Source organism: Schistocerca nitens, chromosome 7 (assembly GCF_023898315.1).
Source record: "Schistocerca nitens isolate TAMUIC-IGC-003100 chromosome 7, iqSchNite1.1, whole genome shotgun sequence".
NCBI lineage: Eukaryota > Metazoa > Arthropoda > Insecta > Orthoptera > Acrididae > Schistocerca > Schistocerca nitens.
The window spans coordinates 343785251-343803646 of NC_064620.1; the positions used below are offsets into that span (position 1 = coordinate 343785251).

Consider the following 18396-nt stretch of genomic DNA (forward strand, 5'->3'; position numbering starts at 1 on the left):
TTCGAACATGCATTATTTTAAAGCAGGGCTTAAGGATGAGCATGGGATACTGCACCCATTTATTGTTTGTGCAGGAGAAACTGGAAGGGAGATAATTCGTTGGCACTGGCAAGTGTTCAGTGCGACCTGCCAAGAATAAGCAAGTATGGCCCAGAAGCTCCGTGGCTGGCTGCAAAGAGTAATGTAGCATTGTATTGTTAAAAAACAAATGGAGAGACTTGACTGTTTATTAGACATTGAACTGCTGTTGAGAGTACATGGACTGGACGTGGATAGTCAGCCACGATAAAATCTTATGTACTAATTGTTTTCAAAAATGGGTAATTAACTGATTCTGGGTGCCTGGTAATGTGTGGGCTTACGTCATAAAGTTTAGTTGTTTTTTGTACAAATTGGAAATAAATATGTTCTGGTGCATTGAATGATATTCCAAGATAGTGCATTCTTTAAATAAGAAGAGATAGAGTGAGAGAGTGAAAATTTCCCCTTCCTAGCAGTGAAATCTTTGGAGAAGCATCCGCTGCTAGCAGAAGACATTGGCACTGCAAGAAAACAGAACCAGAATTCTTCAACAGGTAAGTCCATGAAAATGCTTAAGCTGTAAGAGCTTAACATTACACTGGGCCACTGCAGTAGACTACCTCATTCTTGGTGCAATTTGTCATAATGTCGAATAGCACTGTCCACCCACCTTTGCACTTGATGTACAAAGGGGGGATAGGCCACGACTCATCTTCTCGGGGCTTCCTTGCTTGGTCAGCAGACTCAGTGAGTTGCACAACCGAAGGACCCTTCATAGCAGCAGATTTCCTCTGCATACACTTCTTTCCCATGCTGTAGGGTGCACAAGATGACAGTCTGCAGGCATTGGTTGACCAATGCTTTACAGACTTGCCCAATTGTGAAGCACTTTTTCCTGAATAAATCATCCAATTTTTCTGAAGCTGTATTGTTTGGCAGTATATGTACATCTAAACTACTGATTTCCATCACATTCAGATAATTCCTTCATGGCGAGTCATTTTCTTTTGTCTTGGAGTATACTTAATTTTGTCTTAACAGTAACATTAAGAGAAACAGTTACTCAATTAAATGAAAGTAAGTTTATGTTTTTTTTTCTGATGTAAAGTTATACCATTTTGATTTGACTGCTGAATTCTACAAGGGAGTAGTTGAAAAGTGTAAAAGTAGGATTGCAAATGGCAATGGAACTTGGATGAAAAAGCTACTAAAGTATGTATTAATTAGGAGATCCAGAAGAAAAAAAAGGAAAAGAAAAAGAGAAAGAAAAAAAAACAGATAAAATAATATGTGATAGGGAAAATATAGTGATGATACAAATTCATCTCTGATGGAGAATTTAAGATCTTTGAGTAAAATTTGGGCTTACAGTCGGTTGTCCTCAAATATATTGTATGATATTTTGACTGGATGCTCACCAGTCATCATCAGATGAGTCTTCACAAACTGATAAAGAAATCATCCATTTCACAACATACAGCAGACTGTGAGTAATTCAAATGTGTTTCAAAATCAAGTTACCAGATGAACCATACAATATTCCATTGTCAACTTCACAGAGAAAAATTTGGACAATTCGCCAGTGACTGAAGGACTCAGTTTTGCACCTACAATTAGAGCTCCACCTTTAATAAATTTTGTGAATGGGGTTGAAGAAGCCATATGATGCCTTCCTTTGGGTGCTGGAGAGGAAATAAGAAGGGAAACTTGCCATGTTCTTTTGAAAGCTCCACATCAGTGCAGTAATCTGGCCTCTGCAGAAAGGACAACACCGTCAAATCTCCGAGAGGACAGAAATACAACTGAAAATCCTTAAAGAGTAATGTAAAAATTATTGGTGTAATTATGAAATAGACTTTAAAAATGATGCAAGGCTGCCCAAAAATATTCACTGTTTTTTTGAGAATGATAAGCTGTGTGGTCTACTAGATAATTCCACATCCATTTACGATCCTACAGGATATGTGCAGTGGGAAACTTATGCATTCCTATATTCTTCTTCATTACCTCAAGGGATATAAGCAACATTGGTGCTCCACATATGATTTAGCAAATATCTTGCTTCCTTGCTCAGGTCGTTGGAGGCAAAGTCACACATCATATAAGAAATGGCTGACCTTGCAAACATGTTGGGGCTTTGCTTCTAAGTAGTTAAGACCATTTAGACCCATCAGCATCAGACATCCTTACATGAAAGATATGTCTAAGACAACACACCAAGTCAGTGGTGGCAGAACACCAGGATGAGTGCAGTAAGCAGATTGATTTTGGTGAAGCTCGTGTACTGGCAAAACAGCCTCTTACTTTCAGGAGGAAGATCAGAGAGGCAATAGAAACAACCAAGTGACCCACCAATATGAATAGGGAAGTTGGGTACTGACATCTGACATCTTGGCTGTCAGCTATAACAGTGTTATAGGGCAACAGCTCACGTGAAGCAATAAATGCAGGCATGCAGAAGACCACAGCAGCCACAGGTACATAGAGTACTGGTGCACCTCAGCTGGCACTAGAAAGCAGGAAAACAGCACCAAGTCACAACTGTCACCTGGATTTCCATTTGCTGGTTTCCACCAATCACAAGCAGTAATGCAAACACCAATAATAATGTCAGTTTTCCACCAGTGAAAAGAAATAATAAAAAACACCAATAAACAACTTCTAACATACCTCCCCTTCATCCTTAACAGCCTATTAGAATCAGATAACAGCCTTGTCTGCAGGTATACAAGAAAGAAAGTTTTTTCATTCAGCAGCAAACAAAAACATCCTGAAGAAGGTCACTTACAACAGTGACCAAAACATTGATAGTTTTACATATTGACAATGTAGTCAAAAACCCAGAAAAATTTTTTTGAAGTCTGCTATTGCCAAATATTGCATCTCTATTGGACATTCAATGGAGAATTATTAGAGAATAGTTTTGGATGCAGCAAAATCTGTTTTGTGACTCCATTCTTAAAGAACCATCAGAAATATGCACAGAGGAAAATCTGATGAACTGTGACAATGGCTACCAGCTGGATAATGCATGGTATTTTACTATCTCCATGGTTTTCTCAGATCAAAGACAACATAGTATGCTGATGGCCACAGTGAGTGTCATCACTGAGGACAGCTGAGTTCTGCAGTTCCACCAGCAAGCGTGCTGCCTGGGTAGTATGGTCCATCAGTCAACTTAATTTTGAGGCAATGATGGGTTACTCATAGTGCAATATATATTGTGGAATTGAGGTCACCTCTTTGATGACTCACCTGAGGATGAATGGCAGGTGCCCAGTCAAAATGTCATGGAGTGTAGTTGACGATTACCAGCAGCAAGCACAAGAGTTCCTTGAATACTCATTTTGTTGGAAAATTTTTAAAATCATGATATAAGGGCTTTTCCTTCATCTGTCTAAAAGAACCATTGGCTTTGAGATTTATTTTGTGACAAACTTTTCGTTGTATTATTACTTGGTGATTTAATGATAATGCTGAATAAGGTTTTTGGAATAGGATTTGAGTTATGCTTTGATTACTTTATGATTGATAATGCTTTGACTGAGCTATAATGTGACCAGAATGAATTATCACTCTGCAGTGGATTATGCACTGATCTGAAACTTCCTGGCAGATGAAAACTGTGTGCTGAACTGGGACCTGAATCTGGGACCATTGCCATTCACGGACAAGTGTTCTACCAGCTGAGCAACCCAAACTCAGCTTCATTTCCACCAGTATCTCTTCTCCCAATTTCCAAACTCCATAGAACTTGTGTTTATTTTATGGTTATGTCTCATTTGAAGTTAAATGATAATTAAATGGACACCCTAGCTGCAAACAGACGCTTATGTACTTCATTGGGGACATGTTGAAAATGTGTTCCCCAACCGGGACTTGAACCCGGGGCACACATTTTCAACATGTCCCCAATGAAGTACATAAACGTCTGTTTGCAGCTAGGGTGTCCATTTAATCATCATTTCATTTCTAGCAAAGCTGCATGGTCATCCACGGTAACTGTTCTTTCGGGAACAGATACTACCATCATATATCATTTGAAGTTGCTGAAATATTGGGGTTTATCTGGTTACAAACACTCAGGGGGCCATCTGATCATTGTATGTTATGTGCTTGATGAGCACAGCACTTCAAGCTATATAGCTCTACTTTCTGTGTTTCATTTTCCAAAATATGCATGTTTATAATAAATGTCCTGTCCATATGTTCTCTTGTCTGTGTTGTGTGCTTGTCTTCTTGACATATGTATTTACATTTGACATTGTTTGATAAACTGGTGATATGTTGATATTCTGACATACCCTGCAATCAGCAGGTAAATAAAATACTAAAAAGTGACACTTATTACATACAGTTAGTGTAGTACATAATTTTACAAGAGAGGAGTGTGTAGAAATTCAAACTACTTATCTCATTGATTCTGATTCATCGAGATGTTCTTTGATGCTTGAATGGGAATAGGTCCAGTTTTCCAGCTAGACTATGAAACACATCCTTTCATCTCATGTCAACTTGTATTGTCATATGATCAAACACAGTGTCAAAATTTCACAACAGCCAATACATATCTGCCTCAAAATGTGCTATAAAACTGCCACAGAACCCACTATAAACCTCTGACACAAACTGACCTAGCACTTGCCTTTATGTAAATGAATAACAAAAGAAACATTTAGCACATCATTGTCATAATTATGTTTATAGAATTTTATGTGTGCCAAAGAAGTCTATAGTGACAAAGAAGGCATTTGAAATAATTTATGTCAATATACATTGATTCCTCCTATAAAAAAATTTCATGGAATTTTACATCAAGACAATGACATAAGAAATATTCAAATTATAAATATTATCTTTGTAAACCAAACCCACATCCAAATGTACTGCACACATGGACATGCCAATTCAGTATCAGTTTGAAATAAACCCAGAGCCATTAGTCATGAAATCTCAAAACTATCATATTGTTCATTGATATTTTCCTTGCAACTAAATACGCAAAATGACTCTGGTTCAAAAACCTTTTAGTAGAATTGTACTTTCCATTTCTGATGTTCTTCCATTGTGTTATGAGCCAATGACATAAGGTTCTAAAAATGTGAACACAGAAAGTATTCACTCACTCCAGGCAAATGCTGGGATGGTTCCTCTGAAAGGGCACGGCCGACTTCCTTCCCCATCCTTCCCTAATCCGATGAGACCGATGACCACGCTGTCTGGTCTCCTTCCCCAAAACCAACCAACCAGAAAGTATTCACAGGTCTTACCTGCCTAAGACCAAACTAATATCTATAGATCTCATAAAAATTATGATCTTTTGATTAAGTATTGTAGGTAGCAGGTAACTAATATAAAGTGGTAGTATTAGTATGTTTGGTGATTAATAAACACTTTTTCCTATAGTTCTGAATTTTATTTTGGAAGAAATTCTGCTTTGTTTTCTCCTCTCTTCCACACTGCATGAAACTAATATGAGCTGCTTTTCCTGCTCATCCTCCTCATCTTCCTCCTCCCCCCTTCCAACAGTCAGCCCATTCTTCCCGTCTCCAGAACAGATTTTACATGCACCATCAACACATAGATCACTATATCATTCTGCAGTGAGCTTATTTAACAAAATATAGTTCACTGTACACTTCACCTGAAAAAGATCACAGATAGCACTTTGAAATTGTTGTCATTACTCACAGAAAGAAGACCTTCATAATGTATGTGAATCACATCAGTGCCAGGTGTATGATAAAATGGACCTTTGTTCTTAACTTTAATTAATAGTATTCTTATGTTGCCATCAGCATCTCCTAATATGAGAATAGATTCTTGATTGACATCTTCATAGAAATGATAATACATTTTCATAATAACTGATGGCCAACGAGTTACCTGAAACCAAAATATTAAAATTATAAGGCAGAAAGAAGGATATTTAATCTGCTGCATTAATACTACAAAGGCATAAAGTTAATTTAAAAAGTTTCCTCACTGCTCACACATTATGTTAAACTGATCTAGAACAAAGTACAGTACTTTATGTTATGTGTAACAGTAATGACATTATTATTTGATGACTCTGCCAATACCTTTGATTGTTTGGATCATGAAATTTGACTTGGCAAACTGAAATGTTATGGCACTAATAACATACCTCTTGCACGAATGGCATCTTTCTCAATAACAGAAAACTGATGGTCTATGTAACCAGGGTAAAGTAGCCTCAGAATGGGTGAACATAATATGCAGGAAGGGGGGATAGGTGAAGGGGGTGGGGAAGGCAAATTGATTGATGCATGTATCAGCACAGATCTGGGAGTGCATCACTCATGCATGGCTTGGTGTGCTCTTTCCTCACATGATATTCTACAAGTGATGGATGGAGGGCAACAAGTGGATTCCATGTTCCTGGATTTCTGTAAGGCATTTGACACAATGCTCCACTGCACTCTGTTAATGAAGGTACGAGCAAAGAGAATATGTTCCAAGATGTGTGAGGGGCTTAAAGATTTTATAAGTAATAGAACCTAGTACAACAAACTGCCTGTCAGCTCCTGTCTCGAGTTCTTTGGCTGATATTCATCTGATGATTTTTCTGACATTTTGCCAGCACGAGTCATTGGCATTGTCAAAGCTTCACCCTCCACTGTTGGTGGTGAACTGGAGCTGTGCTTGTGGCCACAAACTAGATGTACATGGCATGCAAATATTCAAGGGCTTGTCTGTGGTCCTTTCCGGTGCAGTTCTCCTCTTGCTATCTGCAACGGTCATTCACTGGAGCACGGGAAGCCAGGATCCATTTACACTGAGGCTTTCTTCATTATTGTTGAAGCTATTCTCATGTTTATGCATCTCTATAGGTTCACTGAACAAGTGAGTATGATAGCTCTTCACAACTTCCATGTCGGTGAATTTTAGTATGTGGTCAATCTCACAGAGTTTGTGCTCTGCCATGGCCAATTTCTCCACCTGCCACAACCTGCATTGTTGAATGTGTTCTGTGATCCTGGTGTTGATTGGTCATCCAGTCATTCAAACAAAAACTTTTCCTCATATGCATGGTATGCAGTATATTCCTGACACTGCAAGTGGGTCCCTTTTCTCCTTCACTAAGCTGAGACACTCTTTGACCTTCCCTGTTGCTCTGCAAATAGTCTTTACATCAAGTTTGCACAATATACATCTGATTCTGTACGTCACTCTGGGAATCTATGGCAGAAAGGCTGTATCTGGCATTTACTGATGTACCACTTTGCCAAGAGTTTGTTATACTTCTAATACAGTTTGTGGAGTACTCATTGCTCCTCAGAACAGTTTCCAGGTTTGCATTTCATGTCAGAGGTGCTGTGGCTAACATATTCATCTTGCTCACACTACGAGCATGTTAATCATACCTCTTTTCTGACTCGGCTCATGATTTGACAATTCAGGCAGGTATCAGTCCTTGTGTGTTGGTTTTCAATACACACAGTCTCGCAGGCTTTCACCATCCCTTGTGGCCAGCACATATAGAAATGGCAGTTTTTTTGTCCTTTTCTACTTCCATGATAAATTTTATGTTGGCATAGATGCTTTTCAAGTGTCTTAAGAAGTCACCGAGCTGTTCCTCAGCATGGCTCCACACAACAAGGGCACCATCAATGTATCTGTACCACACCATCAGCTTACAAGATGCCAAGTTGAGTGACTGCACTTCAGTATATTCCATGAAGAAGTTGTCCACCACTGGACTAAGAGGACTGCCCATGGTGATGCCTTCCAACTGTTTGCAGAAACTGTTCTTCCATGTGAAATAGCTCATGGTGAGACATGCATGAAAGAGCTTGGTGATGTCTTGCAGAAAATGGAACCAATGTACCCCAGAGTCACTGAGTGGCACTTTCATAAACAAAGAAACAATATCAAAGAAGACCTGGGTGTCATTTGGTGGAAGTTTTAGTTTCTTCATCTTCTCAGTGAACTGCCCTGAGTCCTTTATGTATGTGTCAAGCTTCCCCGTGTGCAGCTGGAGCAGAGAGGCCATATGTTTTAGCAGTTTATATGTTGGTGAGCCTGTAGCACTAACAAATGCTCTTAGTGGAATATTGTTCTTGTGGATCTTTGGTAATCTGTACAGCCGAGGTGGTAGGGCTTCTGTCGTGCAGGTTCTTCTGAATGTCTGCTGGGAGAGAAGACACCTGATTAATTAACCTGATTCATATTCCATGTGATACAATGCACCTGACCTGCACTTAGTTTTTGGTATGTTGTTGGATCTAATAGGTACCGGATCTTCTGCTCATAATCTTTGTTCTTCATTACGATGGTCATAGTCCCCTTATTGGCAGGCAGTACCAATATACTCTTGTCGGCATTAAGATCCTTGATAGCTTGTACCTCTTCTTTCTTCAGGTTGCAAGCCAGTGGTATTGCTCAATGCAGTAGCTTGTATGTTTCAGTGCATATTTCCTCTGCCAGATGGCTGCTTCCGTATTAGCAATGATGTTCTAAACAAGTATAATTCTAAGGATGATAGAAAAATTCCCTTCTTTTTGAAGGACAGACTCTTCCTCTTCATTTAATTGGTGTTCAGTGAGGTTGACCTCTGTGTGTGACATGTCAGGAATCGCCTTGCCAGTCTGCTTCCAGCATCTTGCAAACTTTTCATTCTGTTGCTCAGTTCACCATTCAAGTACGTTCTGCATGCTCCTGTGAGTGATGCTGTCATCTTGTCTCAGTCATCTTGATGCATTCCAATACTTAGTTGACAGAAAATGTCCACTAGTTCCTCATCCATTCTTGCCAAGTATCTCTGTGTTGTATGCACATGAGGAAAAGTTTACATTGGAATGACTGGACAATCCTTCAACACCATGATCACAGAACATAAGCCACACTGCAGATCGGGGCAGGTGGAGAGATCAGCTGTGGCAGAGCACACACTGTGTGAGATTGACCACATACCAAAATTGGCTGATGTAGAAGTTCTGGCTGTAGAGAAGAGCTATCACAGCGACTTGTTCAGAGAAGCTATAGAAATACACATACATTATAACAGCATCATGAAGAAAGAAGAAAGCCTTAGGGTAAATGGATCCTGGCTTCCCATGCTGCAGTGAACGATCATTGCAGGTAGCAAGAGGAGAACTGCACCAGAAATAAGAACAGAGAAGCCCGTGGATGTTGACATGCCAGGTACATATAGCCTGCAGACATTAGCTCAGCCCCCATTCTCCTCCAGCAGTGGGGGGTGAAGCTTTGACAATGCCAGCGACTCGTGCTGGCTAAATGACAGAAAAATTATCAGGCGAACATTGACCGAAGAACCCAAGTCAGAATTCAACAGTCAGTTTGTCAACAAGTGGCCATGAATGCCTTAGCAATTTTATAGAACCCTCCGCCACACACCGCCAGGTGGCTTGCGGAGTATTGATGTAGATGTAGATGTATCTTGTATTCAAAGGAGAGTGTTCATTAAAGACAAGGGTATCGTCAGGAGTGCCCAAGGTAAGTATGAGAGGACTGCTATTATTTCCTACGTAGATAAATGATCTGATAAGAAGATACCAGATGACACAGATAAAATTCCTAGCATGTGTGATGTGGTGTCACTGCCAGACACCACACTTGCTAGGTGGTAGCCTTCAAATCAGCCGCGGTCCATTAGTATACGTCGGACCCGTGTGTCACCACTATCAATGATCGCAGACCGAGCACTGCCACATGGCAGGTCTAGTCTAGAGAGACTCCCTAGCACTCGCCCCAGTTGTACAGCCAACTTTGCTAGCGATGGTTCACTGACTACAGACACTCTCATTTGCAGAGACGACAGTTTAGCATAGCCTTCAGCTACATCATTTGCTATGACCTAACAAGGTGCCATATTCAGTAATTAGAATGAATTCTGAACAGACAATATTGTGAATCATTTACCATCAAGAGCGATGTTCATCATTACTGGATTAAAGTTAAGTATCAAAGTAATTATATCCGCTTTCTGAATTCTAATTCCTTGTCATGTTCCAGACCTCACGTCAGTATAGTCCTTCCCTCCTCACACCAGCCTGCATGAGCTAAACCGCATGCCTTTCGGCCTCCTCTAGTAACACGGTATTGGCTCTTCTGCCAACCCAACACGTGATGAGTGGCAGCTAGCTCTAAATGTGGTAAACTATATGTTAATGTGGATAACTGGGAAAAACAAACCCATTATTAGTAGTGTCCTGCTTAACATAATCATAGCATTTAAATATCCAGGTGCAACACTGAAAAGCAATATTAAATGGAATGAGCACATCAGTCTGATAGTAGGGAAGGCTAATGCTCAACTTTGTTTTATTGGGAGAATTTTGAGAAAGTGTAGCTCAAAAAAGGAAATGGTGTTTAGAATGCTACTGTGACACATTCTTGAATACTGTTCAAGCATTTGGGATCACCACCAAGCAAGATTAAAGGAAGACATCAAAGCAATTCAGAGGTGAGCTGTTAGATTTGTTACTGGTTGGTTTCATCACCATTTAAGTATTAGGGAGAAACTTTGTGAACTCAGATGGGAATCTCTGGAGGGAAGAAACTATTCTGGAAATTTAGAGAAGCAGCATTTGAAGCCAGCTGTAGGACAATTCTACTGCTGGCAACATAAATTTGGCATAAGGGCCATGAAGATAAGATATGAGCAATTAGGGCACATAAGAAGTCTTTTAGACAGTCATTTTCCCTCGTTGCATTTGTGAGTGGAACAGGAAAGGAAATGACTAGTATTGGTGCATGGTTTGGGGAATACGTATGTAGATATAACTGTAGATGTACTGCGCCCAATCATGTTCATAATCTGCATAAACATTCTTCCCATGACTTTAATGTGCAATTCAAAACTGTAATGTTTTCTGATGGTACAATCATACTAATCAAGTTTCCAAATGCAGCTTTAGCAGACACAGCTCAGGTGATAGGTGATCAGGCCTAGACTTGTTCCACAGCTAACAGTATAAGTCTTAATTTCACAAAGACTCACATTATGCAGTTCAAACAAGCAAGAGTGACCTTTTATCACTGTGAAGTAGGCATCAATGGTCATATACTGTATGAAAAACCCTGCATATAATTCCTTAAATCTAGCTGAGTAATGAGTTGAAATGGAGTCATCACGTAGATAAATTGATCAAAAAGCATAGTTGAGCATGTTTTGCCTTTAGATGCATTTCTTGTCATATTGACCTAAAGAAAGTGTTTGGGGTTATTCTGCATATTCTCTGTTGCCTTGTGGCATTACCTTCTGACACAATGCATCTGAACTACATAAAGTATCTGTTCAGCAGAAGTGAAAAGTGCAGAACCTTTCTAATGATCTTGGAACTGATACATTTACTTCTTAAGGTTTTTGTTGCTGATGCTGATAATCAGTTTCAGATGAACTATCATTTACAAAGTCTTGATGGAAGACACGAAAATAGTTTACATGTAGACAATGCCTCCTTTTCTTATATTCAGAATGGAGTCATATAGTAGGAAGATATTCAACAAACTTCCATTTAAAACAAATCAGGAAATTAGGAATTAGGAAATTCTAACAATTCAAATGAATATTAAAAATGTACCTCATTAGTTAGTCTTTTTACGTATTACCTGAACATTTAGTCTCAAGGTTTGAAAAGTTCCATTAGCTACAGGACAAGTACCAATGTTCATTGTAAAGCTACATATGTAGTAGTATTGTGCAGTAAACAAGACTCAAGATTCCGAGATATAAGTAACTATTATCTTTAAAAAGCACCATTGTAATTCAGTAAGTATTAAGCTACCAATAGCATATAAGCAGTACCAGTAGCTATTTAGTGTTGTTGTGGAGGCAGCAGCTTTTTTCAAATGGCATCTTTTTTTTCTAATTTACTTAATAAAAACTGTTGACATCCCATCCTGGACTTTCCATTTGTTAATTTACTTAGTATATTTAGCTGGCATTAGTAATGAACAGCATTAAGCAGCATAGTGGTAGTGTACTGTTAATTTATCATTTGCTTATGTCTTGTTAATGCATAGCTCACATCATCCCACATTCCAATACGTTCTCCTCATTAATTTGATCTACAGAATATGATGAAAGTATGAATCAATATCAAGAAAAACCTGTATTTACAAGGTCAACGCCTTCATTTCAGAAAGATGTTGGTTATCAATTTTATATTGAACTTCATACCTGGCTGATTAAGGATGCTGCATAGAAATAAGAACTGGCTCAGAACAACTTGATGGAGGAGCACACATTTTATTTTGAAAAGACATATGTGATCTGTCTAGTGACTGGTGAGATAGCATTATTAAGATGGTAAATGAAGTACATGTCACACAAAATTATGTGAATCATGACAGCAGTTTTACTTTTAATGTAGTTTGCCAACTCATCTTGTCAGCACTGAAATTGGAATAACATGCTGATTTTAATGGAGCAGCAGTGGAAAGTGTGTGCAAGCTGCTAGACATATAAGCACAAGGCCAGGCACCAGTCAAGTGCATTCATTCAATGTGTTCTGTAGATACCATTCATGAGGAGAAACATTCCTTTGGACATGAAATCCTTGAGCAGCTCTGTGACCATTTTTGGCTCAAATACTTTACCACTGCCTTACTCATCAAAATACTTTTATTTTTACATCTGATGCCTTTTGCTACACAGCATCTTCAGAACTGTGGTATGAGAAGTGATATAACGAAACAAATTTTATATAGTAACAAGATGTAGTGTACGTCCTGTTGATGCATTATGTGGCTTAGTAGAAAAATTGCATCTAGTCAATGCAGAACATCAGTGGCCAAACAAGCTCCCATCACATGCTGTGTTATGAAGTAAATGTATTAAGCCATTAGGTGGTATTAGAGGCAAATGTCATGCACTTCATTATAATCTTTCTTGAACTATTTCAATCATGAAAAATTTATTAATCTTCTTTAAATATTACATTAAAAACGAGAATCACATTATTATTTTTATTTATGTGAGAACTACTGTGCATCATGACCTATGCAACATGAATCAACACTGGATACAACATTTAAAAAACAATTAGAACTGAAAGTACGAGGGCCGTTCAGAAAGTAACTTCCGGTTGATTTAAAAAAATACACCAAGTTAAATAAAAATATTTTAATATATACATCTTACAACTACATCTTTGCACTATTTTTCTACATAGTCTCCATAGTGATTGAGGCACTTATCATATCTGTTCACAAGCTTTGAAATTCCTTCTGCATAAAAATCACCCGCTTGTGCCTGGAGCCAGCCTGTGACCGCATCTTTGAGCTCTTCGTCGTCATCAAACCGCTGTGACCCAAGCCATTTCTTCAAATGCATGAAGAGGTGATAATCACTTGGCGCCAGGTCTGGGCTGTAAGGTGGATGGTTGATAACGTCCCACTTGAAGGACTCAAGAAGGGCCGTTGTTCTGCGAGCAGAGTGAGGACGGGCGTTATCGTGCAAAAAAACGATACCGGAAGTCAGCATACCACGGCGTTTGTTCTGTATAGCCCGTCGTAACTTTTTTATTGTTTCACAGTACATGTCTTGATTAATGGTCGTACCACGTTCCATGAATTCAACCAACAACACCCCTTTGGCATCCCAAAATACCGTTGCCATCAGTTTTCTGGCAGAAAAATCTTGCGAGGCTTTTCTTGGTTTGGTAGGCGAATTTGAATGTGCCCACATCTTTGATTGTTCTTTTGTCTCAGGGTTCACATACTTAATCCAGGTTTCGTCACCGGTCACGATTCTGTTTAACAATGGTTCTCCTTCGTCCTCATAACGTGACAGAAAGTCTAATGCAGAGGCCATTCTTTGAGTTTTGTGGTGGTCGGTAAGAATTTTGGGCACCCATCGTGCACAGAACTTACGGTAACCCAATCTTGCTGTCACTATCTCGTACAAGAGAGTCTTAGAAATCTGTGGAAAACCAGTAGACAACTCCGACATTGAGAAACGTCGATTTTCATGAACTTTTGCATCAACTGTCTGAACGAGTTCGTCAGTCACCAATGATGGTCTACCACTCCTCTCTTCATCATGAATGTTTTCTCGTCCACTTTTAAATAAACGTACCCATTCACGGACAACTCCTTCACTCATAACTCTTGGTCCATACACGGCACAAAGCTCATGATGAATAGCTGCTGCAGAATATCCTTTGGCTGTAAAAAACCTTATGATAGCACGCACTTCACATTTGGCGGGGTTTTCTATTGCAGCACACATTTCCAACTGCCACAAAAACTAAACTAGCGCAGGTACGACGTTCACTCGACCACGGCTTGATGCCGACTGACCTGTTGAGTGCGTGAACGCACAGATGGCGTCGCTACTCCCCCCACAACCCGCACTGTGACCAATCGGAGGTTACTTTCTGAACCGCCCTCATATTACAAATGAGGACGAGAAAGGAAACTTTATTATGACACTAGGAGAAAGAGAGACAGATCCTTTTTTTTTTATCACTTCTTAAATGAGAGCATCATTTGTAACAGTTACACTAACTATCTTAATATAAAAGTAATTGATGACAATGATCAGTGTTAATGGTAACACACTGATGTGACAGAAGTCATAGGATAGCAATATGCTCATATAAAGATGGTGGTAGTATTGCATTCATGGATATGCACACACACAGACAGTAGCAGTATCATGTACATAAGGTATAAAAGGACAATGCAATGATGCAGCTGTTATTTGTATTCAGGTGACTGTGAAAAGGTTTCTGATGTGTTTATGGCAGCACAATGAGAATTAACAGACTCTGAATGCAGAGTGGTAGTTGGAGCTAGATGCATGGGACATTCCATTTTGGACACCATTAGGGTATTCAATTTTCTGAGATTCACAGTGTCAAGAGAGTGCTGGAATACACAGTATCACAGAGATACTGAAGGAACTGAACTAGCAGACTCTTGAAGACAGATATAAACTATCCCAAGAAAGTCTATTGACAAAGTTTCAAGAACCAGATTTAAATGGTTACTCTAGGGATATATTACAACGCCCTACAAATTTGTCACAGAGGGATTGTGAGGGTAAGATTAGAATAATTACTGTAAGCACAGAGGCACTCAAACAATCATTCTTCTCACACTCCATACATGAATGGAACAGGAAGAACTCCCAAATAACTGGTACAATGGGATATACCTTCTGCCATACAACTCTTGGTGGTTTACAGAGTATAACACAGATGTAGATGTAGGTGTAGAGTACCAAATTTCAACTATTACCTCTCACCACAGACAATACAGTGGCCAACGTCCCTCACTTAATGACTGGGAACAGCAGTGTTTGTGTAAAAATTGTATATCCTAACAGACAAGCAAACATTGCATGAAATAACTGCAGGAATCAATATGGCATGTATGACAAACATATCTGTTAGGACAGTGTGGTGAAATGTTGCATTAATGGGCTATGGCAGCAGACGACCAATGCAAGTGCCTTTTTTAATAGCATGACATCACCTGCATCACCTCTCCTGGACTCATGACCAAGTAAATTGCGCCCTAGACATGGGAAACTGTGGTCTAGACTCATGATCACACCAGTTGCACCCTATATATGAAAAACTGTGGTCTGATCAGATGAATCCTGACTTCAATTGGTAAGAGCTGACGGTAGTGTTCGACTCTGGCACAGACTCCATGAAGCCTTGGACCCATGTTGTCAACAACGCACTGTGCAAGCTGGTGGTGGCTCCATAAAGGTGTGGACTGTGATAACATAGAATGGGCTGAGTCTACTGGTCCATGTGAACCAGTCATTGACTGGAAATGGTCATGTTTGGCTACTTGGAGACCACTTGCAGCCATTCATGGGTTTCATGTTCTCATACAATGATAGAATTTTTATGGATGACAATGCACCCTATCAACAGGTCACAATTATTAATGACTGATTTGAAAAACATCCTGGATAATTCAAGTGAATGATCTAGTCACCCAGATGACCCAACATGAATCTCATTAAACACTTATGGGACATAATCAAGAGGTCAGTTCATGCACAAAATCCTGCACCGGCAAAACTTTCGCAGTTACCAATGGCTATAGAGGCAGCATCAGTCCGTGCCTCTGCAGAGAACTTCCGATCAATTGTTGAGTCCTTGCCATATCAAGTTTCTGCACTACACAAGGCAAGAGGAGGTCCAATTTAGTACTAGGAGTTAACCCATGACTTTTGCCACCTTAGTGTAATGCGCACTGTGACTATGGTTGTAGCTTCTGTCTGAAAACTGTAGGAACATCTGTGTACAGAACCTGTACACCTGAAGAAATCGTGAATAAACCACCCAAGGTGATGAACAGAAAATATGCCAAACAATGTAATGAAGTAGCCACTGTATATCTACATACTAACAGTTTACAATTCATGCCATCACCAAACACCCAAAGTATATTACAGACATCTCATACTGAAAATTGCAGGGGTTGTTCAATAAAGAATGATCATAATTTCTTTATGGTCATAATTTCTTGCACTAAAATATAATCTTATCTTATTCTGTTAGCTTAATGTGCAACAAACATGCTGTAGTAGATTCATTGTTGGGACTCCTGGTTCCTGCCTGTGAGAGGCTGGCAAGGTCAGACGTGTTCAGTATCGCCTACCACTGCAATGGTGGTAACATATGAGGAACAATATGCAGCTCTGAAATTCTGGTTTCATCTCAACAAACCTTCAGCTGAGGCCTATACAATGTTACAGGAGCCCTATGGAGAGTCTATACTTCCCAATAGCACAGCTTGAAGGTAGTTTAAAATGTTTGAAGAGCAGAGACAATCAATTTCAAAGAAAGCTGGACCTGGTTCTCCAGTTACTGCTCTTATGGAAGATAACATCAACACTGCTGCTGTCAGCATGAGAGAGGGTCGACGAATTACCTTAAGATCACTTTCTGAAATAATAAACATTTCATTGGGTGCCACCCACTCATTGGTGACAAAAAAATTACATGACACATGTTTGTGTGTGATGTGTTCCAAGACTATTGATTCAAGGACATTCAACAAAAGGACATACATGTGCAGGTCTGCATGCAGTTAAACTTGATGTTAGAGGAAGTTTCTTCCAAATGTAATCACTGCTGATGAAACTTGGCTACATCATTTTGATCCTGAGAACAAACAGCAAAGCTCAGTGTGGAAATCTCCTTCATCACCAAGCCCCAAAAAAGCAAAAGTGATTGCTTCTGCTGGGAAAGTTATGGTCACCTCATTCTTTGATATTCATGGAATGGTTTATCAGCATGCTGTACCTGCACATACATCAGTAACTGGACAATACTACATGGATGTCCTGAAAACATTGCAAGTCCATATCAGGTGCAAAAGATCACATTTCTGTGAAGCAGGCTGGATGTGCGGCCGCATATTGCTAATGTTGTTGCTGAATATCTTGCAAAAATCAACGCGAAGTGCTCCCTCACCCTCCCTATAGTCAGGATTTAGCCTCATGTGACTTTTTTCTATTTCCTAACATGAGAAAACACCTCCATGGGAGGCATTATCGATCATCAGAGGCAGTGTTGAAGACTGTGGAGGCGATTTTGAAGGACCTCTCAAAAAGTAGTTTCCAGCATGTATTTGAAGACTGGCAGAAACCCTGGGAAAAGTGCATCACATTCATGGCATTCATGGGAGACTACTTTGAGAAGAACCATCAAAATTATGAGGATGAGTAAAGGTATGTTGTCAAAAAAATAAATAAATAAATAATTATGACCATTCTTTATTGGGCAGCCCTCGTACAGACAGAACCTGAATGTCATATATGACGGAGACATGCACAGAGGTCCAGCCTGTGTGCAGACTGCGACAACACTGGACTGCAACAGGTTTGGACAAAAGAAGCCTGTAACATCACCACATGGGCCAAGAAATCCTGCATGCATGCACTGGTGTGCTACAGGCTCAGCAGAGGTATGCATAGAGACCGAGGCGATGGCTGCACTCACTAACATTGTGACATCCCTGCACAGGCAGGGCAAAGCTGGGTGGAAGCACTGTGGCATACAGGCTGGTGGTATCACTGACTACCATTTCAGGCTATGGTCTATAAATGGTGAGGAAAGCAGTGCTTAATAGAGTAGTGTAGATTTCCATATTTTTCTTATCACAGAAAATGAGCAAGGAAACTAAACATGGTTTGCAAAGGAAGGAGAGTGTATCAAAAAAAGGGAAAGTAAAAGAAAATTTAATCATTAGTGAATATAAAACCACACATCCTTAAAAAAATCTTAAAAGTTCCATTTGGATGCTATTTAAGCCTATATTTGATAATGATGGGCAAAATATTAATTTTGTTTGATGTTTGCTCTGCAGTGAAATTTATGCTCATGCTACAAGATCAATTGGCACTTCACACAT

At 39.5% G+C, this 18396-nt stretch overlaps 1 protein-coding gene across 1 annotated transcript in view; it reads right to left on the reverse strand.

Moving 5' to 3' along the window:
- The window catches only part of LOC126195609 (WD repeat-containing protein on Y chromosome-like), a 455713-nt gene that overhangs the window by 369784 nt on the left and 67533 nt on the right, over positions 1 to 18396 (reverse strand). The window contains exon 5 of the mRNA XM_049934234.1: positions 5709 to 5907. Within this exon, the coding sequence (XP_049790191.1) occupies positions 5709 to 5907 (199 nt within the window). The remainder of the gene's footprint in view (positions 1 to 5708; positions 5908 to 18396) is intronic.